This window comes from Coenobita brevimanus, chromosome 100, assembly GCF_032717465.1.
Source record: "Coenobita brevimanus isolate Jiangsu-jjx chromosome 100, ASM3271746v2, whole genome shotgun sequence".
NCBI lineage: Eukaryota > Metazoa > Arthropoda > Malacostraca > Decapoda > Coenobitidae > Coenobita > Coenobita brevimanus.
Window position 1 is genome coordinate 37,661,447 of NC_137053.1, and position 24,102 is coordinate 37,685,548.

At 43.0% G+C, this 24,102-nt stretch overlaps 1 protein-coding gene across 1 annotated transcript in view; it reads right to left on the reverse strand.

Annotated features, from left to right (window-relative positions):
• nonC (serine/threonine-protein kinase Smg1) overlaps positions 1 to 24,102 on the reverse strand; it is a 1,312,439-nt gene that overhangs the window by 165,176 nt on the left and 1,123,161 nt on the right. The window contains exons 47-48 of the mRNA XM_080284159.1: positions 21,456 to 21,609; positions 20,848 to 21,022 (exon numbers count right to left, since the gene is read on the reverse strand). Coding sequence (XP_080140285.1) covers positions 20,848 to 21,022; positions 21,456 to 21,609 — 329 coding nt within the window. The remainder of the gene's footprint in view (positions 1 to 20,847; positions 21,023 to 21,455; positions 21,610 to 24,102) is intronic.

Genomic DNA, 24,102 nt, shown 5'->3' on the forward strand with positions numbered 1-24,102 from the left:
GGCTGACGATCGCATTGGGTGGATGTGAGCGTGGGAAGCGACTGGGCGAGGTGGGATGGTTAGTTGCGGCAGTGTGGATGGAGATGTGCTGGTGTGTGTGGGGCACAGCTGTGAAATGAAGACTTGAAGGCATGCCGCTTCATTTGCTGCATGATGCTGCTTCTCCTCTCGATGGTGCTCCTCTTCCTCTGCGCGACGTGCTCGCTCCTGTGCTGCCCTTCACTCCTCCCGATCCTCCATCCAACACAAAAAAGCTGCAATATCCATTGTTGACTGTTGAAGTGAGGTAGCTTGCTCCTGTGTTGCCCTTTGCTCCTCCTGGTCCTCCAACCAACACAAATAAGCTGCAATATCCATTGATGACTGTGGAGGGGAGGTGGCTTGAAAATGGGAGGGGGGGGGGTTCTTCTCCTCCCATGGCAACACAGGAGGGGGCTAATCCACCTCTGTTGCCACTGTAGTTTCTTTTGCCCCTTAGGCATGATTGTGTGCAAGGTCTGCTCTGCTGTCAACGCCTCGACAGCTTGGATTGATGCAAAGCAGACAGATGAAAACCCACGAATAAGAAATCTTTTATACAGTTAAATGCTTGTGAGCATGCGCGCATGTGGGAGGTGGTGGTGGCGCGTGGGAGACTCTGGTAGCCTAAGTGTGTGGCTAGCCACAGTGGAGAGAAGGGGTATACCACAGCTCTCTCAGACACCTTCCTCCCGCTTGGATCCTGACCATCATAAAATAAAACACCACTGCACTGTACTTGGCACTGAAGCACTGCACTACACATATGCGGCACAAAATGTTGCACTGCACACACAGAATGCCGCTGAAGGGCGTTGTCCCATGTCATTAGGAGTGAAGGGGACACAACACTGACTGTTAATGGTGGATGCACTTGCACGTTGTACTCTAGGTAACTCACTACGCCATGTGTCTTATTCTCAGGGACCTGGAACTACCTTCCCCTTAGCAGGGTCACAGAAACACTGAGTCACTTCAATGTAGGTTCTATTATTGCCCAATATGAGTACAAATGCACAACACAAAAAAAAAATGGGAAATGCTCAACAACAACATAGAAAGTCATTACAGCACAAGTGGCGAGTCCCAACTGACACCAGCTTGAAGCAGCAGTGCTGTCTCTCCACAGGGTTGCCAACTAGTTGAACATACAACTCACATTATTATACACATCTATCTATCTATCTATCTATTGCCAGACGCCTTAATCCCGTAAGGAGCGGCCACAAACAAATCGCCTTCATGTCGCCCTGTCCCCCGCCATTTCACTGCCCTGCTCCCAGCTCACACACACCCTCTCTCATATACCCTCTCCACTCCATCCCTTCTTCTCATCCTTGGCCTCCCCCTCCCTCTCCCCTCCTCCACATCACTCACATACACTCTCCTCATTAGTCTCTCACTCTCCATGCTTTTCACTTGGCCAAACCACCTCAATATGTTCCTCCTTACACTTCCTATCACATCCACATCTACACCACAACGATCCTACACTTCCTCATTTGTCAATCCGTCTCTCCATGTGACTCCATATGCTCCTCTCAAATAACTCATTTCCACAGCTCTCACTCTTGACTTCTGTCCCTCCAACAAGGTCCAAGCCTCAGTTCCATACATTAGAGTTGGTACACAATACTGTCATGTAGTAACTTTTTCACTTCCATGCTTCTTATCACTGCTTTCAAGGAACCAGCAACCTTTCTTCCTTGTTGTACCCTTTCAAGCACTTCACCCTCTAAATTTCCATCCTTACTCATCACACTACCCAAGTACTTACATGAACTCACATTTTCCATTTCCTCCTCATCGTACCATATACATATAACATCCTAAACATACCATATGTGCATCCCCTATGTGCCCCTTCATATCCATGAGCTGCTTCACCCAGATGACCATTTAAGTTCCCTCCCAGAACTACAATCTCATCATTCACCATACCAATTACCACATATATCAAGTCATCCCAGAATCTATCTTTTCTACATCATCCAAGCCATCCTGTGAAGCATAAACCAACATGAATGAAATTATGTATCTACCAACAATATTGTCACTACCATAATTCTTTCATACAATGGAAAAGCTGAGAAGTACGATGGAATTGGAGCGTATTGGTGTTGTGATGAGAAGAGGTAGACTAAGATGGTTTGGGCATGTGGCGAGGATGAGGGACAATAACTGGGTGCAGGAAGTGAGAAGTGTTAATGTTGGGGGTATGGTGGCAAGAGAAAGACTGAAAAAGACCTGGGACAAGGTCAATGAGTGTGACCTCAGGGATAAAAGACTAAATAGGAAGCTGCCAGAGATCGAGCAGCATGCAGAGCCACCATTAAGTGACCAAGGCCGACACATGCAAGCATGTTGTAGCCTTTAAAAACAAAACAAAATGAAACGAACCTTCAATACATTTATGACACATTCCATGTATATTTCCGCAACCAGCACACCCATGACATCATGTCCATCTGTACTTTTTTGCCAAAACAGCTCGTACAATACCTACAGTCCTTCCAAGTAATCATTCTGGCTGAACCTACCCTAATAACTTCCCGTACACAGCCAACATCAACCCGTCTCCTACTCATAGTCTCCATCACTTACCCCACTCTACCCTTCAAACTACTCTCAATCCATGAAGCCACTCTGAACCCCTTAGGTGATTAAATTCCTCATGCTTGCTTTTCCAATATGTATATAATAATATACATATAATAATAATACAATAATAATAATATAATATAATGCTGAAATGTAATAATAACAATGATATATTAATAATATAAATAATATCAGTATTGTTATAATATTATAATAATAATAACATAATACACGAGGTCTGTTCAGAAAGTATCCAACCTTAGGCTCTACAAAAAATAGCTAGCTAACCTGTTGAGCTAGGATACTAATCCCCCTCAAAGTAGGCCCCTTCTGATTTGACACACATAGCCCAGCATTCTTTCCACTGCCTGAAAAATTTTTCAAAGTCGGGTTTTGGTATCTCTTGCAGGTGCTTCGTCGCATTCGTCATGATCTCTTCTCCTGGATGACCTTTGCTCATGACATGCTGGAATAAGCAAATCTCAACCCAGATCTTCTGGGTTATCACTGGAGATGAGACTTGGGTGTACAGGTACGACCCACAAACCAAAGCACATACCGTGGCCAAAAAGAAGAATGATATGTCCACAACAAGATGAAATGCACTTGCATGTAGACAGTTTTCTTCAACTATCATGGTGTTGTGCATCATGAATACACACAAGAAGGTCAGATTGTCAACAAACATTACTACCTTGATGTTATCTGTCATCATCGTGACGCAGTTCAGCGGAAGAGACCAGACCTTTGGAAAGCAGCAAGTTGGAACTGCACCATGACAACACCCCTGCCCATTCTTCCCAGCTGAGTGAGGAATTTTTGGTCAAGCACAACATCCCACAGGTACAGCAGGCTCCCTACTCACCAGACATGGCTCTGTGAGACTTCTGGTTATACCTCAAAGCTCAAAACTCCGCTGAAGTGTTCCCAAGTCGAGACGAGAGAAGAGATCATGACAAATGTGACGTGGCCCCTGCTAGAGATACTGAAAACCGACTTTGAAAAATGTTTCAGGCAGTGGAAAGCATGCTGGGCTGTGTGTATCAAGTCAGAGGGGGCCTACTTTGAGGAGTTGTTAGTGTCCTACCTCAATAGGTTGGCTATTTATTTTTTTAGAGCCTCAGGTCAGACACTTTCTGAACACACCTCATACAATACATATCAATAATATACAATAACTTGGGCCATATCTGGATATACTCACTGTAGTAAAGCATGTTACCAACAGTACTGAGCAAAGTAAAGTACTGGCATGGTTTTCTAAAATAAAAATACCTCAATGTTAGTCTGCTGAAAAGTAACTCTTGTAAAAGTAAATTTCCATTTGGCACAAGAAGTAAAAGCAAGAAGTAATAGACTAAAAAGCAACAAAGTACTGAAAGTAAGGTCTATCTATTGCCAAATGCCTCAATCCCGTTTGGGGTGGCCACAAACAAATCGCCTCCAAGTCGCCCTGTCCCCCGCCATCTCACTGTCCTGCTCCCAACTCACCCCCCTCTCTCATATACCTCTCCACCCCATCCCTCCATCTCATCCTTGGCCTCCCCCTCCCTCTTCCCCCATCCACCTCACTCATATACACTCTCTTCGTCAGTCTTTCACCCTCCATCCTCTCCACATGGCCAAACCACCTCAGTGTGTTCCTCATAACGCTTCCTATCACATCCACATCAACACCACAACGCTCCTTTATATCCTCATTCGTCAGCCTGTCTCTCCATGTGACTCCACAGGCTCCTCTTAAATAACTCATTTCCACTGCTCTCACTCTTGACTTGTGTCCTTTCAGCAACGTCCAAGCTTCACTTCCGTACGTTAGAGTTGGTATCACAATACCTGTACTGTCATGTAGTAACTTTTTCACTTCCATGCTCACTTCCCTGTTTTTTATCACTGCTTTCAAAGAACCAGCAATCTTTCTTCCCTGCTGTACCCTTTCAAGCACTTCACCCTCCAAACCTCCATCCTTACTCATCACACTACCCAAGTACTTAAACGTACTCACATTTTCCAATTCCTCACCATCCAACCTCGCTGTACATTCACTCACTTCACCTCTCTCAAAGACCATCACTTTACTCTTCCCTACATTCACCTTTAGATTCTGTTTCTTACACACTCTCCCAAACTCATCCACCATGCCTTGCAGCTCCCCTTCGTCTTCACTCAGCAACACAGTATCATCTGCAAACAACAGTACAGGGAGTTTCCAAACACTATCCTCTCTCACCAGGGCCACTCTAACATCCACTACCCTACCTTGTACCTCTTTTATTACCCCATCCATGTACAGACTAAACAACAATGGAGACATGACACATCCCTGTTTCAACCCAACCTCCAAAGAGAAAAATTCACTTAGTTCACCATCCACACGCACTGCAGCCTTCGCACCATCGTACATACTCTTCACAGCATTCAACAACTTCCCATCTACTCCATATATTCTTAACACTTTCCACAATCCTTGTCTATCCACCCTGTCATATGCTTTCTCCAAATCCATGAATGCCGCATACAACTTCTTTCCCTTCTCTAGAAACTTTTCCACTAAAGATCTAAAAATGAATATCTGATCTACACAACCTCTTCCCTTCCTAAAGCCTCCATGTTCTTCTCCAACTAATTTCTCTGTTCTTTCTCTAACTCTGTCAATAAGTATCCTACCATACACTTTTCCTATTATACTAAGAAGACAAATGCCCCTATGATTACCACACACTTCTTTTTCCCCTTTTCCTTTGTACAAGGGAATAATTATACCTGACTTCCAATCCTCCGGGACTCTACCTTCCTCCCAGGCCAATCTGCACATCTTCCACATCCATTCTACTACTATCTCTCCCCCATGCTTCAGCATTTCACCACACACTCCATCAATTCCTGGGGCTTTCCCTGATTTAACTTTCTTCATTGCTTCCACAACTTCTATCCTACTGATTTCTTCCTGTCTTCTCACCTCCCTCCTTCTCCCAGCCATTCCCCAGCCACTTATACTCGCATTACTTCCATCTTCTATGTTCAACATTTCCTTAAAGTGTTCTCTCCATCTGCTCACTTTTTCTCCCTTCTCCACTAGTAATCTACCATTTTTATCTTTCACTCACCTGCTAACTTCACTTCCACCCTGTCTTACTCTTTTCACCTCTTTCCAGAACTTTTTCTTACAGTCCCTCCACTTTACACTCAAATTCCTTCCAAATTCCTCATCCACTATCTTCTTACTCTCTCTTACTAATCTTTTCACCTCTCTCTTTCTTTCTACATATGACTCTCTCTTCCGCCTCTCAACTTCTTCCACCCCCTATTTCTCATCCATTCATCCTATGCTTTCTTCTTTTGTGCCACAGCATGTTTCACCTCTTCAGTCCACCACGCTGTTCCTTGCACTCCCCTCCGTCTTCTCTTCCTTCCACACACCACATCACATGCTGCACATATTTCTTCTGTAAATATCCTACACACACCTTCCACGTTTCCCATCTGCTCCAATTCATATTTGCCCAATCGTTCCTCCACTTCTCTCTTATACTCTGCCTTTTTCTCATCCTCTTGTAACCTTTCCACTCTCCTTGCAACTACTCCTTCCTCTCGTCTTTCCCTTCTTCTATTTCTCCATTCTAATTGGACCTTGATTCTGGCCACCACCAAGTAGTGGTCAGAAAGTCCACTCCCCCAACCTCTATAAACTCTTGCATCCATTATACATCTTCGCATCCTTTCATCCACACACACATAATCAATCATTGCCTTCCTTTCATTCAGTTCACCATCCACCCTTCTCATCACTCGCTACGTATACCTGAGGATCATTTTATGCCTGAAGAGGGTATTGGCTATCACCAACCCCCTCCCAGCACAAATGTCCACTAAAGCACTCCCATTCTCATCTATCTCAGCAGGCACACCCCACTCACCAACTATTCCATCCACCTTCACATTCCCAACTTTACCATTCATATCACCAATCAAAAACACTCTCTCATTCCTTCCAAACTTTTCCATGCACACTTCTACATTTGTCCAGAATTCTTCTCTCACTCTTCTAGCACGATCTTGCGTTGGCGCATACACACACACAATTTTCCAAATTCTCTGTTTAACTAATAAAGATTAAGTTTTATTACGCAATAGATGATAAGATGATAAGTGGAATAATATGCGAGAGTATCTTTACATAATTAATCCAGAATTCTTATAAACATTCTATTCCCTCTATCCCTCCATCTTTTGACATGTGTGCAGATGTTCAGTATTCCATCCATCCATCATCCAATCCTATGTTGCCCCATATGGAGAGTAGGAACCCAGGGCTAGGCAAGTTGGTCCTGACATTTATGATGAGAGTGACCAGCCTCACTCATTCCTGAGTGGCATTACATGAGCAATAAACCCCAACCACCCCTTGGATATAAACCTGCACAGGCTCAATCCAATTGGAGCACCTTAATTACTCACTATATTATCAAGTGCCATAATTTGGTTATATGGTTTCCTACCAACGTAGTAAATGGTTTCCTGGTGTACAGGAAACCATTTGGCTTGTCACTCAGTGTAGAGTCACCCATAAGCAGAAGGAAGAGGACAGAATGAAGAAAAGAAAGACAGAAGAGGGAGTGTAAGGTCACCCGAAGGCAGAAGGAAGAGAAAAGAATGAAAGAAAGACAGAAGAGGAAGGAAGGAAGAGAGGAAAGGGCAGACACCCAAAGCAGCACTACATCGAGTGAGTGGATGGTGTGCATCGTTCAGTATTAAGAACCTATATAGGCAAAAATGTCTTCCAATTTCACTGCATCTGGTTCTCTGACTTGGACTCTTGCTATATTATATTAGAATTAGGGTAGAAAACAGCCTGTAATTTAACAGGCAAATATCAACACATGACAAGAGTTCTCTTTCTCTATCAGAACAGCCAGTAAAGGAAAATGGGGTCCAGTCATTGACCGCTGGTTCCAGTTGTGCATCTTTGTTGCCTCCTACGATTTGAGGGTGCATGAGTTTTAAACTGAGATATGGCAGGAAATCAAATATGTAACATTAACAATTATTTTCTGCAAAAAAGTAGAAAAAGTTAAAATATGATATTTATGGGGAAAATTCATCTAAAAGTACTCATACCCATGAATTTAAAATACTTCAGAAGTACTTCAGTTATCACATATTGTTGTTACTTTAAGTAAAGTAACAAAGTAATACTATTCATAGCCACACTGTAGTTACCAAATTCAACTTACTGATGGTATGGTATGTGAAAAATGCTAGACAAGACTCCCCCAATGGAGGGTGCATTACATGGTACACTCATACAAAAGTTCCTGACCAGGAGGAGAGCAAATGTCTGTCACAAATAGGCAATATGAGTGAATATTTTCAACCTTCAGATAAGACAAACCTAATGAAGCAATTAAGTGACCTTAACAACAATTCTCAGCATATCTTTGGCATCTCAGCCAATTACCTTCACTTATCTTTTCGTCATTCTATAGACTTGAACAAAAATGTGGAGTCCATGCGTTACACTCGACATTGAATGGTATTTTTAAACATTTTATGGTTTCCACATTTGTGGGATGCCACATTTGTGCAATATCTGAATGCCAAAATCATCCACCCATCCATCATTCAAAACTATGTTGCCCCATGAGGAGCATTGGAACCCAGGGTTAGGCAGGCTGGTCCTGACATTTAAGATGAGGGTGACCAGCCTCACTCATCCCTGAGTGACATTACATGAATAATAAACCCCAACCACCCCTTGGATATAAATGTACACAGGTTCAATCCAATTGGAGCACCTGAATTACTCACTAAACTACCAGGAGCCATAATTTGGTCATACAGTTACCACCCAGCATAGTAAATGGTTTCCTGGTGTACACATAACCATTTGGCTTGTCACTCAGTGTAAAGTCACCCACAGGCAAAAGGAATGGGAAAGAACGAAGGAAAGAAAGACAGACAAGGGAGTGTAAAGTCACCCGTAGGCAGAAGGAAGTGGAAAGATTGATGGAAAGAACGACAGAAGAGGAAGGATGGACGAAAGGAAAGGGCAGACACCTAAAGCAGCATTACAGCAATTGAGTGGATGGTAAGTGCCCCCACCTACCACCAATGCCAAAATTACCTGGAAAAATTGTGCAGCACATGCAGGGTTTTCAAAATTGTTCTCATATATAAGTAGTATTGCATAATGAAATATAGCACCATAAAACCACTCTTTGTACACCGTCACACTTGCCAATCTTTCCCATGCCACAACTGTGACTAAGCATATGATCAAACTATGCTATCTACTTGTGGACCGCAACAATCGCACAAATGTAGAATGGCATAATTTTTGGCTAGGCATACCACCATTAGTTTAAGTTTTGTACTTGCCGTCAAGTCTTTTGACACTTGACCAATAACACAAATAAACTGAGAAACTTTTGTTTCCACTCTTTAGTAAATCTTCCCTACCATTTTCCCACCATATGGGGTCAGTTGCCCTGATGAGTTGTCTTCATCTCCCTCAGTCCATATCCATCAGGCCTTTGGTCCTCTACATTCCTTCTCACCACCTCAACTTCTACCTACCTCTTGATCTCCACCCAAATACTGACTCCCTCCAACATTTCTCAGTTCTCTCAAACATTTCTGCAATTCTGTTCTCACAGATCATGTTTTGGTTCCATACACAAAGACTCATCTTCCTATTATCTCATATATTACGGAAGCTATAGGTGCCCAGGAGCTATAAAGAGATCGTAATGAGGGATATGAATGGAAGAGAAGGCACTGGTCCTGAGGATGACATAATGAGTTGTTATGGAGTACCAGGAGAAAATGATAATGGGAAGCGACTAAAGGATATGTGTCAAGAGAGAAGGTTGTGCTTTTGTAACTTGTATTTCAAACACAAAGATGCAAATAAATACACATGGTATAGAGGGAACGGTGATTGTGTTGAAAAAAGCATGATTGATTACGTGCTCGTAGAGAGGTCGATGATGGGAATGGCTGCTGATACAAGGGCCGTGAGAGGACGATGTGGAGGTCTGTCAGATCACATGATTGTGGTATGCAAGATCAAGCTGAGAGGAGTGAGGTGGATCAGGAGAGAGAGGAGCAGTCAGGGAGAAAGACTGAAAGTTGAGAAGCTGAGGATCAAAGAAATGGCAGATGATGACAGGACCAAAGTAGAGGAGTTAGACTCAGTGAATTGGAATGAAATGGATCTGGACAGTCTGTGGAATGCATATAGGGACTGCTTAGTCAGGAATGCTAAAGCAGTGTGTGGTGTGGCAGGAGTAACAACAAAGAAGAAAGGTACAGCATGGTGGGATGAGGAGGTTAAGAAAGCAGTGGAGGAAATGAGGATGAAGTGACTAAAGTGGTTACAGGACAGGGGTTCAGCTGAAAGAAGAACTGAATACAGGTATGTTGAGAGCAAGAAGCACGTAAAGAGACTAGCGAAGAGGAAAAAGGAGGTAAATGATGATCTAGGAAGAAAAATGAATGCAAACTACTCTGAAAATAGGAAGTTATTCTAGAAAGAGGTGTGGAAATGTAGAGGTGAAAGCAGAAAGAAATGTGATGGTGTGAAGGCAGGTGGTAGATTATTAATGCAATGAGGGTGAAAGACTGACGAAGAGAGTGTATGTGAGTGAGGTGGAGGGGGGAAGAGGGAGGGGGAGGCCGAGGATGAGATGGAGGGATGGGGTGGAGAGGTATATGAGAGAGGGGGGTGTGAGTTGGGAGCAGGGCAGTGAAATGACGGGGGACAGGGCGACTTGGAGGCGATTTGTTTGTGGCCACACCAAACGGGATTGAGGCGTCTGGCAATAGATAGATAGATAGATAGATAGATTATTAACCAATGGGGATGAAGTAAGGACCAGATGGAAAGAATATTTTGAAAGCCTGATGAATGGGAATAGAGAGAGCAGAGCAGCTGTAAACATGATTGGTTTTGGGGGGGTGCAGAGAAGGAATGCAGTGCCAGGAGAAGTGACGCTCACACAGGTGAATAGTGCTGTGAGGCAACTGAAAAATGGGAAAGCAGCTGGGGTTGATGAGGTGTATGCAGAGATGCTTAAGTGTAGTGGAGAGAGTGGAATGAAGTGCTTGTTGGGGATATGTAAGAAGGCATGGATGAGTGAAACTGTGCCTGCAGAGTGGAAAAAGGCTATGATTGTACCCCTGTACAAAAATAAAGGTGGGCGAAGTGAGTGCAAGAATTATTGTGGCATAAGTTTATTGAGAGCTGGGAGCAGGGCAATAAAATGGTGGAGGACAGGGCGACATGGAGGCAATTTGTTTGTGGACACCCTTTATGGGATTAAGGCGTCTGGCAATAGATAGATAGATAGACAGACAGAAGTTTACTGAGGGCAGTAGGGAAGGTATATGGAATAATTATTAAATAGTAAGAGAGATCTCAGACGTCCTAGTTAGTGATGAACAGGGTGGCTTTAGGAGTAGCAGAGGATGTGTGGATCAATTATTTGCAGTGAGACAGATAGTGGAGAAGGCTTGTGAGGAGGACCATAAGGTGTTTATGGCATTCATGGATCTCAAAAATGCATACGACAAAGTGAACAGAGAGGGATTGTGGAAACTTTTGTGCATGTAAGGTGTAGATGGTAAGCTGCTAGGTGCCGTCAATAGTTTTTATGATGGTAGTGAGGCATGTGTAAGAGTTAATGGGCGTCTAAGTGAATGGTTCACGATCGGTGTGGGCATGCGACAAGGTTGTGTGACGTTCCCATGGTTGTTCAATGTATATATGGATGGGGTGGTGAGTGAAGTAAAAGCACGAGTAATGGAGAGAGGGATGGCACTGGTAATAAATGGTGATGGATGGAATATTTCAAATTTGTTGTACGCTGATGATACAGTACTGTTTGCAAGTACCGGACAAGAACTTGGTAGGCTAGTGCAGAGTTTTGCTGATGTCTGTGAGTGTCGTGCCTTGAGAGTAAATGTGAAAAAGAGTAAAGTGATGGTTACTGAGAGAGAAGGTGACTCCCAATGCGATGTTATAGTGAATGGAGAGAGACTGGAATTGGTGAGAGAGTTCAAATACCTGGGTAAGTGATAGAAAAGAGAGGAAAATGTGCAAAAGAAGTGGAAAGAAGAGTGACCCAAGGAAGAAAGGTAGCTGGTGCAACGAAGGCCTTGATAAGAAACAAAGGCTTGAGTGTTGCAGTTGTTGCTGTTGTTGGATATTTCCCCACACTTGGTGGGGTACGGGCAAACAAAGAGCCCGTCAGGGTAGAGCTAACAGTGCCCTTGCTGATTTATCTAGGGGGCGGGTAATGGAGAAATTAATTCCCCGAGCTAGGCAACTAAGGCCATATAGCCCCGCTGGGGTTACAGGAGGGAGCTACCCCTCCCGGCAACGGTAGCCCGGGCGAGGCTCGAACTTGCAACCTCCCGATCACAAGCTCAGCACGCTACCACTGTGCTACCGCACCCCCCAACTGTTGCAGCTGCACGAGGCTTACATGAAGGAGTGTTAGCGCCAACTTTATCATACGGATGTGAAACTATAGTGTGGCATGAAAAGTCAAGAGTACGAGCAGCGGAGATGGGACTACTGAGGAATGAATGTGGAGTACAGAGGGTGGATAGGATACAAAATAATGTGATTCATGAAAGATGTGGAGTGAGGAAGTCACTGGACACCCGAATCGAAGACAGTGTACTGAGATGATATGGTCATGTGGAGAGAATGGATAACAATAGAGCGGTGAAGAAGGTTTACCTGAGTGAATTTGAAGGAGGGAGGATGCAAGGTAGGCCAAGGAGAAAGTGGAGAGATATCGTGGATAAGTGTGTGAGGAAAAGAGGTTTGGAAGTCAGTGAGGCTAGGGAACTGACAAGAGATCAAGGTGGCTGGATGAATGTTAAGAGGAGAAGTGCATGATCAAGGAACTGACACCCCTTTTTAACATGGCAGCATCTGGACTGACTCAATCAGATACATTTATGTGAAGCTACAGAACGTGGTGAATGTTTTGGCGTATCTGATAGAGCCAGGATTCCGTGGGCTTGAATGATGAGTGAATGGAAGCAAGGCCCATTGGACTGGGAAAATTTGGGCTGTCTGGACAATGCTACTCCTCACCCTGCCCTAGGATGGGAAAGGAGGTCCAGATGATGATGATGATGATAAATATAGTATCCAGTAATTTTTCAGTTTTCTTGGCATTCTCATATCGCATACTATGCCTGAAACTTCTCTACATTTCAGCCATGCTGCATTATCTCTTTCTTAAACATCTGGTTCATATTATCCTTGCTCACATATTACTGTTCAAAATACTTTGTACTTCCTGCTAGCTTCAATTCATCCTTTCTTTTATTCACAATATGGATCTGGTCTCTTGCTTCTTAGTATAGTACTGCAATCCTAATCTTTCACCTTACTTGCATTTACTTTTAACTCTCTCTTCTCAAGTCCCTCCTGCCATTCCCATACTCTACAGCAATTCCTCTTCTGTTCTCTGTTGTTATAACAAAACTGTCAGCAAATGGCATCTTCCCCCACCCCCCCATCATTTTCTGATGTTTTTTTCAGAGCAATCATCACAAGCTTGAACAGGAAAAGGCTAAGTATCCCTGGGAAAGACCAACACTCCCCTCAAACTGTTCCAATTCCACAATTTTCAGACTCACCACTGTAATAATTCTTTCATGCATTTCTCACACCCTTTTCCGACATTCTATTCTTTCATAACATAAACTGTTGCTTACATCAATTAATATCCAATAGGCAACTGAAACATATATCACTCGAGCTAAAAATTGATTATTTCCTGCACTGTTTGTGAAAACAAGTGACTAATAACTTGAAACAGATAATGTGGAGATATCTTGATCATTTCTTCTGCCACTTTCCATTCTTACCTATCCACCCCAATAATGTTGTGTGTACGTCTTCATGCAGTCCTCCTATAAACTGAATACAACCTGTCGTATCCATACTTTATAGTATGTTCTTTCATCTATCTAATCAATAAAAATTTGCCTGTCAGGAAAACTTTTATTTTCTTTTTTACACCATCATCATCATCATCTGGATCTACTTTCCTTCCCTAGGGCAAGGTGAGGAGTAGCAATGTCCAGACTGCCAAAGTTTGCCCAGTTCAATGGGCCACACTTCTATTCACTCACCATTACAACCTTTGAAATCCTGGCTCCATCTTTTTTACATCAGAAAAAAATCCTGGATCACCAACTCATGGGTTACAGAATGCCATGATCCTCAAATTCCTGAAAGTGTGGTAATACAAGTATGGCCAATTTAGTTCTATCTATCAATTTATTGCCAGATGCCTTAATCCTGTAAGGGGTGGCCACAAACAAATCACCTCCATGTCGCCCTGTCCACCACCATTTCACTGCCCTGCTCGCAGCTCACACCCCCCTCTCTCATATACCTCTCCACTCCATCTCATCCTTGGCTTCACCCTCCCTCTTCCCCACTCTACCTCACTTACATACACTCTCCTCATCAGTCTCTCACTCTCCATCCTCTCCACATGGCCAAACCACCTGAATATGTTTCTCCTAATGGTTCCTATCACATCCACATCCACACCACAACATACCATCACTTCCTCATTTGTCAATCTGTCTCTCCATGTGACTCCACATGCTCCTTTTAAATAACTCATTTCCACTGCTCTCACTCTTGACTTCTGTCCCTCCAGCAAGGTCCAAGCTTCACTTCCATACCCTAGAGTTGGTATCATGATCCTGTCGTGTAGTAACTTTTTCACTTCTATCACTGCTTCAAGGAACCAGCAACCTTTCTTCCTTATTGTACCCTATCAAGCACTTCACCCTCTAAACTTCCATCCTTACTCATCACACTACATAAGTACTTAAACGCACTCACATTTTCCATTTCCTCCTCATCCAACCTCACTGTACATTCATTGACTTCACTTCTCTCGAAGACCATAACTTTACTCTTCCCTGAATTCACTTTTAGATTCCACTCCTTACACACTCTCAAACTCATCCACCAAGCCTTGCAGCTCCCCTTCGTCTTCACTTAACAACACAGTATATTATCTGCAAACAATAGTACAGAGAGTTTCCAAACACTCCCCTCTTTCACTATGGCTGCTCCAACATCCACTGCTCTACCTTGTGTCTCTTTTATAACCCCATCCATGTACAGATTGAACAACCATGGAGACATGACACATCCGTTTCAATCCAACCTTCAAACAGAAAAATTCACTCAGTTCACTATCCACACACACTGCAGCCTTAGCATCCTCATACATACTCTTCATGGCATTCAACAACTTCCCATCTACTCCATATCCTGTCACATGCTTTCTCCAAATCCATGAAGGCCACATACAACTTCTTTCCCTTCTCTAGACACTTTTCCACTAAAGATCTAAGAATGAATATCTGATATACACAACCTCTTCCCCTCCTACAACCTCCCTGTTCTTCTCCAACTAATTCCTCTGTTACTTCCCTAACTCTGTTAATAAGTATCCTACCATAAACTTGTCCTATTAAACTAAGAAGACAAATGCCCCTATGGTTACCACATACTTCTTTCTCCCCTTTTCCTTTGTACAAGGGAATAATTATACCTGACTTCCAATCATCCAGGACTCTACCTCCCTCCCAGGCCAATCAGCACATCTTCCACATCCATTCTACTACTGCCTCTCCCCCATGCTTCAGCATTTCACCACACACACCATAATTTCCTGGGGCATTCCCCATTTTAACTTTCTTCATTGTTTCCACAACTTCCATCTTACTGACTTCTTCCTCTCTTCTCACATCCCTCCATCTCCCAGCCATTCGCCAGCCACTTATACTCGCATTACATTCTTTTCACCTCTCTCTTCCTCTCTACATATAACTCTTCCATTTCTCAACTTCTTCCACCTCCCTGTTTCTCATCCACTCACTATATGCTTTTTTCTTTTGTGCCACAGCCTGTCTCACCTCTTCATTCCACCATGCTGTTCCTTGCACCCCCTTTCGAGTTCTTTTCACCCCACACACCACCTCACATGCTGCACAGATTTCTTCTGAGAATATCTTGCACACACCTTCCACATCCCCCATCTGCTCCAATCCATATTTACCCAATCGTTCCTCCACTTTCCTCTTATATTCTGCCTTTTTTCCATCCTCTTGTACCTTTCCACTCTCTTTGTATGAACTACGTCCTCCTGACCCTCCCTTCTTCTATTTCTTCATTTCTTTTGGATCTTGATTCTAACCACCACCAAGTGGTGGTCAGAGAGTCCACTCCCCAACCTCTGTATAATCTTGCATCCATTACACACCCTCTCATCCTGTCATCCATACACACATAATCAATCACTGCCTTCTTTTCATTCAGTTCACCACCCACCCTTCTCATCACTTGCCACGCATACCTGTGGATCATTTTGTGCCTCAAGTGGGTATTAGCTATCACCAACTCCCTCCTGGCATAACCTTTTTTTTTTTTTTTTTTTTTTTTTTTTTTTTTATGCGAGGAAGAAGGAACCAAAGGCCTGAGCCCGCAGTAACAGTTCCCTCCAAGAGAAAAACAAAATACAATAGAGAGCCAAATTCAAGATCCGATCATTTTGAGATGCCTGGACACACTACGTTTGAAAGACTGGAGATCATAGGCAGGAGGAAATACAGACAGAGGGAGACAGTTCCAGAGCTGACCTGTTGCATAAATGAAAGACTGGGAGTAACGGTTAACTCTTGCATTAGAGAGTTGGACAGAAAAGGGATGAGAGTTTGCTGCCAGACGGGCATGCCGCCCGTCAGAGAGGTGGAGGAATGCAAGCAGACAGTTCAGAGGAGCAGTGACCATTAAAGTAGCGATAGAAAAGAGATAAAGATGCAACAGTGCGGCGAAGAGACAGAGGTTGAAGGGAGTCAGTAAGAGGAGGAGAGTTAATGAGACGAAAAGCCTTTGACTCCACCCTATTGAGAAGAGCTGTATGTGGGGAGCCTCCCCACACATGAGAGTTGTACTCACACAGGGGCGGATCAAACCCCTGTATAGAGTCAACAATTGTGCAGGGGTAAAGAAAGAGCGGAGTCGGCTTAGCACACCCAATCTCTTGGAAGCAGATTTTACAAGAGATGTAATATGATCTTTCCAAGATAAGTCCCAGTAAATGAAACCCCAAGCATGTTCAAGGATGATGCAGGATTAATCTGAATATTATTAAACATTAGTGGGTATACCTGTGGAAGATTTTGTCGTGGTTGATAGGTGTAAGAACTGAGTCTTAGATGCATTAAAGACAACCATATTATTTTTACCCCAGTCAGAGATATGAGCCAAGTCAGACATTAGGTGTGCCATAGCCTCATCCCTTGTTTCTTGAAGTAACTGTTGAGATGGGCGTTATGGGAACCGAATGGAAAGATGAAGGGTGGAGTCATCAGCGTATGAGTGGATAGGGTTAGATGTACAGCTTAGAAGATCATTGATGAATAAAAGGAAGAGAGTTGGTGATAGGACAGAGCCCTGAGGAACACCACTGTTGATAGATCTAGGAGAAAGAACGATGGCCGCTCACGACAGCGGCCAGAACGACCAGAAAGGAAGCTAGCGATGAAGGCACAGATAGAAGGATAGAAACCGTAGGAGGGCAGTTTGGAAATTAAAGATTTATGCCAGACTCGATCGAAAGCCTTTGAGATGTCAAGTGCAATGGCAAAGCTTTCGCCAAAGTCCCGAAAGGAGGATGACCAGGAGTCTGAAAGGTAGGTAGAGAAGATCGCCAGTGGAGCGTCCTGACGGAACCCATACTGACGATCGGAAAGAAGGTTGTGATAGGAAAGATGCCTTAAAATTTTTTTATTAAGAATTGACTCAAAACTTTTGAAATACAGGACGTTAAAGCAATTGGACGATAGTTGGAGGGTTGGGAGTGGTCACCCTTCTTTGGGACTGGCTGAATGAGAGCAAACTTCCAGCAAGAAGGAAAGGTACAAGTTGACAGACAAAGGCGAAATAGTTTGCCTAGGCAGGGTGTAAGCACAGAAGCACAGTTTTTGAGAACAACAGGAGGGACTCCATCAGGCCCATATGCCTTGTTAGTACTGAGGCCAGTAATGGCAGAAAATACATCAACTGAAGAAATTTTAATGTCAGCCATGAGGAAGTCAGAGGGGGAAGTGATGGAGGAACAGCACCGGAATCGTCTAAGGTGGAATTGGAGGAGAAAGTCTGTGCGAAGAGATCTGCTTTATCAGTAGAAGAAACAGCTACAGAACCATCAGAGTAGAAAAGAGGAGGGAAGGATGATGAGGTAAAGTTGTTAGAAAGATTTTTGGCAAGGTGCCAGAAGGAGCGAGAAGAATTCGAGTTGGAGAGTTGAGAGCATTTAGTATGGATGAAATTATTTTTAGTAGAGCGAAGAACAGACTTAGCACGATTCCGGGCAGAAACGTAGAAGATTATGTGATTCAGGGGTGGGTTGGCTCCGGTACCTTTGTAGGCCTTCTCCTTGTTGCGGACAGCATTAGAACAAGCGTGATTAAACCAAGGCTTTCTTGCGTTAGTCAAAGGATATGAGAAAGGAATGTATGCTTCCATGCCCGAGAGAATAACCTCCGTAATGCGCAAGGCACACTCAGATGGCTCACGGCCATGGAAGCAATAATCATTCCAGGGAAAATCAAAGAAGTACTGCCTGAGGGCCTCCCAGTCCGCAGCTCCAAAATGCCAGAGACGACGTCTTTCCCTGGAGGGTCCGCAGGCCGTACTGGAGCGATATAGGACAGGTTAAGGTAATAAGGTTGTGATCGGAGGAGCCCAACGGAGAGAAAAGATTAACAGAGTAAGCAGAAGGATTAGTTGTGAGGAAGAGGTCAAGTATGTTGGAGCTCTCTCCAAGGCGGCGGTCAGGGATACGGGGTAGGGTGCTGTACAAGCTGCTCTAGGTCATTAAGGATAGAAAAGATGTAGGCTTGTTCACCAGGTGGATCCGTGAAAGGAGAGGAGAGCCAAAGGTGGTAGGAATATTTGAAATCTCCAAGAATGGAGATTTCAGAGAAAGGAGAAATGGACAGAATGTGTTCCATCGTAGAAGTAAGATAGTCGAAGAATTTTTGATAGTCAGTAGAATTAGGGGATAAGTAAACAGCACAGATATATTTAGTCAGAGAATGACAGGAAAGCCGAAGCCAGAGAGTGGAGAATTCAGAAGAATCAAGTTCAGGAACACGAGAGCAAGATAAGTCGTTGCGTATGTATACACAACAGCCACCTTTGGCTTTGAAATGAGTATAGAGAAAGTAGGAGGATACAGAAAAGGGTTTGCTGTCAGTTGCCTCAGACAGCTGAGTCTCCGTTAGAAAAAGAAGGTGAGGTTTAGAGGAGGAGAGGTGGTGCTCAACAGAGCGAAAGTTAGATGAAAGGCCGCGAATGTTGCAGAAATGAAGAAGAAGAGAGTCAGACAGTGGTTCCAGGCACCTCGAGTCGTCCAGTAAAGCATTGCCATTTTCATCCATCTCTGCAAGCACAACCCACTCACCATCTACTCCATCCACCTTCACATTCCCTACTTTTCCATTCATATCTCCAATCAAAAACACTCCCTCATTCCTTTCAAACTTTTCCATGCACCCTTCCACATTTGTCTAGAACTCTTCTTTCACCCTGCTTGCATGATCCTGCATTGGCTCATAAACGCACACAATCACCCACATTTGTAGTCCAACTTTTCAACTTTACCCACACAGTCCATGAGCCAAATGATCCATACTCTCTTATATTCTCCTTCTATCTGTGACTCACAACAATACACACTCCTTTTGCCCTCTCATTCTCACCTCCTCCCATGCATATATCCATCCATCATCCAATCCTACATTGCCCCATGAGGATGGTTACTGCCATACAACCATGCATATACCCTATCCATATTTCCATTCTCTCTCATTCTCACCTCTCCATTCAGTTTCAGTTAATCCACATACATCCACTTCCACACCTTCAAGCACCTGGACAATCTCTCTTCCTTTCACCTCATCAATTGCACCCGTTATATTCCATGTAGCTATCCATACCATGTCCTTTGTATGGTCCTTAGTCATCACCTTTTAGTCTATCTATCTATCTATAGCCCGACGCCCTAATCCCGCAAAGGGTGGCCGCAGACAAAACGCCTCCAAGTCGTTCTGTCACCCACCATTTGACTACCCTCCCCCCAACTCACTCCCCCCTCCCTCATATACCTCTCAACTCCATACCTCCACCTCATCCTCGGTCTACCTCTCTCTCTCCCTCCCTCCACCTCACCTACATACACCTTCTTAGTCAGTCGTTCATTCTCCATTCTCTCCACACGTCCAAACCACCTCAGTGTATTTCAATCCATGAAAAATGCCTCCAAATATACAGTACATCAATGCCTTGGAAATGGTACTGTGAGCTACCCATGAATTATTTTTCCTCAGCTCAAGAAGCTATGGAATTACTGTGGGCAGAAGTGTGTCAGTTAGAAGAAAATCTGCAACTGCCCCAGAACAATGGGTTGCCAATTAGCCTAATATACCAAAAAATGAGCCTCATGCACTTTTCTGTACTTTGTTTCTCTCCTGCCTTCTCTTTCCTTATCCACTCAACCTTGCACTCAACTTCAGTATCAAGAACACGTTTTGTAAACGAGATTGAGCCTTCCTCAGGTGCTGACACAGCAGTAAATGCTCATGGTAACTGCTGTTCCCTTGCCTCTGAGCTTAAGCTTGAGGGTAGGGATGAGAGAGGACACTTAGCTTAATCACTACAAAATTGGCACGGCACTGCTCCTTCCAGAATCACTGTTGTATGAGCCTAACAATCTTGCTCATACAAGATGTCACAACATGCCAGACCAACCTTATATAAGGTGTTGTCACAGCCTACAGGTTAGCTGTACTATGACTTAATGGCAACAGATACTGACTTTATATCAGACAGATTCATAACTCTACATATTCTCTTTCACATCAATGGATTAATTTAAAAAATAAATAAATAAATAAAATAGGAGAATCGATGTTTACTCTGCACACCACATGAAAGAGCAGGAAAACCCAATGCTGCAGTTTAAAAGTTGAAATCTCATTGCAAATCTTCAAGCTTCATGATACTGTTAACAGAAGGAGGCTCAGGACATCTGCCAATATTCTGAGTCCCCCTTCAGTTTACCTGTAATATAAAGTAAAATGTTGGGAGAAAGTGCCATGACTCACTTGTTAAGAGAGAAGTCATGAGTAAGGGCAGTGAGAGCAGCCAGGTGGTGAGAGAGGCGGTGGCGTGTGAGGTGATCACTGGGGTAGTTCTGCCATATGCCCCCATACTTGATTAGCACATCCAGGATGCTCACCAGCACTCCCTGTATTTGACCCATCACCTTTCCCAATTCCACTACACAGGGAAACACAGTACACACAGTAAATAAGAAAGTTGCCACACTGGCACTTAAAATATACAAGACTATAACAGCAGGTAAGTCAGTACATCCAAGACACACAAAAATTTTAGACAAAATGAGACAACACTGCTTCCTTAAGATCTGAACACTACACTTCACTTTGACTACTGCCAGATTATTTCCCTCAGCTGAGGAAGGCACGTGAAATCCAACAGGTTAATCAACAAAAAAAATGTGGTGATGATGTCAACTAATTACTGTAACATGAGCAGTTTATCTTAATTCATTAGGCATAGAATAAGGTAACAAAGATTTATCAAACACTATTTCAAATGAACAAAAGCACATCTTCACAACCATTTTTTAAAATGTTGTAAAATAATAAGCCACCAGTTGCACTTCAGTGAAAATACAGTACGTACTGACCTTCTGTATGTTCACATTGTGTAGCTAACTGTCCTTGTCCAGATTTGGTGAGGAACTCATTGACTGGGGCAACGCTAGGCTGAAGGTTACCCATGCTGCTTATCTTAGCACGCCACTCACTCACCTGACCACTCTCAAATACACGTGCTGCATTCTGCTCAATGACGGATAAAAGATACACTCAAATTACAAAAATACTTATGAACACAATAATTTCAGTACAATAACAGTTCAACATTACGCTGATAAGAAACTAACCTTAGAAACTGCACATGATGGCATAACTGAATACAAATTTATTATTTATTATATGGCTTTTAAATGGACATTTCAAATATAAAGATACCTCGATTTACGATACCCCGGCTTAACAATGGGGGTAGAAATTGCACCGTACCCCGCTTAACAATGGCCAAACCTCGGTTTAATGATGGGTTTTGACTTTTCTTACCGATTGTGGGATATATATTTCCCCAGAGCAGTTGCGCTCTCTACTTTTTATAATAGTCATCCCTGGTTAGAAGCAGAGGAAAACTAGATACCATTGTTACTTGTTCAAGTGGTTTTTATAACCCAGAAATTACGTTCTCTTTAATAATTCTTATTATTGATCAATGAAATGCTGCTGTGTCTAACCCTCGTGGACTACTACTGTATATTGTAAATACTGTACATGTAATTATATGGAAAGTACCATGGACCTAAACTGTGTCTGCGCGTTAGATGATATGGCGAGGATGAAAAGGTCTTCATGTAAAGCAGATGTGGATTTAAGATATTCACATAGTTAAAGGGAATATTTGGTTTAACTTTAGTTTAATTGAAACTAAGATTAATTTGTTAGATTCACCCTGTATATATCATGATGTAATTAACTGTATTTAGTACTGTAATTTATTAGTAGTTGGCACCCCTACAATTCTATGAGGAACTAGGGCCTGCCATTTTCTTTACTCTGCTCCTAGACAACGTTTAAGTAGCACGTTGTACATACGCACCTTAAGGACGCTTGATTGCTCAAACAACTACAGAAAAGTAGCCTCATCGTCATCGGTTGTCCGACACTCCCTCTTCACTAGCTAGGTAACTTTTACGAATTGGCCAATTCAAGGAGGTATTAGCTAGGAGATGGAAGAGAAATAGTTACTGTGGGTGAGTTAAGGTTAAGTTATGGTTCACCTAACCCTATGAGACTTGTTTGAATTTACTTAAGGACAATTTAAGGACCTACAAGTTGTTTACTAGGAAATATTAGAAATTTCTTACATTGTGGTGCCCTTGAGAGAGGAGCCCCGATTTGTTTACCAGAACCTCCAAATATTTTTCACATTTTGGTGCCCCGACTAAGTGAGGAGAGTCGACGTGTGCCAAAGCGATGAATGTGTTTAAAGTTGCTTTCGTTGGGCATAGTTTACTACCATGCTCAGTTGATGTGAAGGACGTGGAAATATGTATATACCGGGCTCCGGAAGGAAGGGCAAGCTCTTTCTCAGAAGACAAAAGGCTGAATGCCATATTAGATTGGGAGCATGACAGTACTGTCCTATTCCTGGGAGGAGATGATATCCATGAGGAAATGGAGGTTAATGAAGTAGTGGAGAATATTTTAGCTGTGGTAAGAGCCATAGAGGGTTCTTGTAAATCCTTGGTAGCCATAACCCTCCTTGAGCCAAGGAACTTGCCATATGGCTCTCCGGTTTGTCATGGAACATATAAAATAATTAGCAGAGCTGTGAATAGGATGTTGCAACGGATCAGGAAGGGGAGGGATTTTATACACTTTAACACCAAGCCCTGCCAAGCAACACTGAAAGCTAATGGTACACATTGGAACCGTCATGGTGGGGAAGTGGCTCTTCAGAAATTTATAAATTATATAGAACATAAGAAAGGACAGTTCTATGCTATACAAGCTATGAGTGGGCCTATGGTGTATTAGGAGATAATTTATTTTGAGCTTAGGGAAAATGAATATGTTGGAAATTGAGTGGGGGGATAAATGTAACCTTAGAGGTTTAATAACCCTGGGGGATAGGTTGAAATTATGGACCTAATCCCTACACTCCTCAAAATTAAATAAGTTAGCTGAGCTGTTATGAATATTTGGAAATTGAGTGGGGGGACAAATACAACCCTAAAGGTTTAATAACCTCTACCTACCCTCTTCAAAATTAAAAATAATCAGATAATTACTAAGCTGGGGTAAATTTGTGGTTGAAACTCATAATTAAATTATTAAATCAGAAATCAATCAACATGTCTATTTCTTTACTACAAAGATCTTCTAGTAGAAAGGCAGGATGGGTAACTAGAGCCATAAATGATTGCAAACAGCCATTAGATGAAATACCTCTGTCCAAGGAGAAAGTAAATACTGTAGTCTCCTAAATATCCCGAACGACCGATAGAACAAGTATGAAGAATGTTGTATAACTTTAGAAGTGGCTATAGTAAAGGCTGATGATAAGGAACTCTTGGAGCCAGAAACTACAAAGTTTGATGATAAATTAGAAGAATTCTTAACTGTAGGAAAGACACTAGAGTCAAAATTAGCTGACACTGTCGTGGAAACACAAGTTGTGGAACAGCAGAGTAGAGCCGTGTTACCACAAATAACGCTTCCAGAGTTTGATGGGGAGCAGAACTG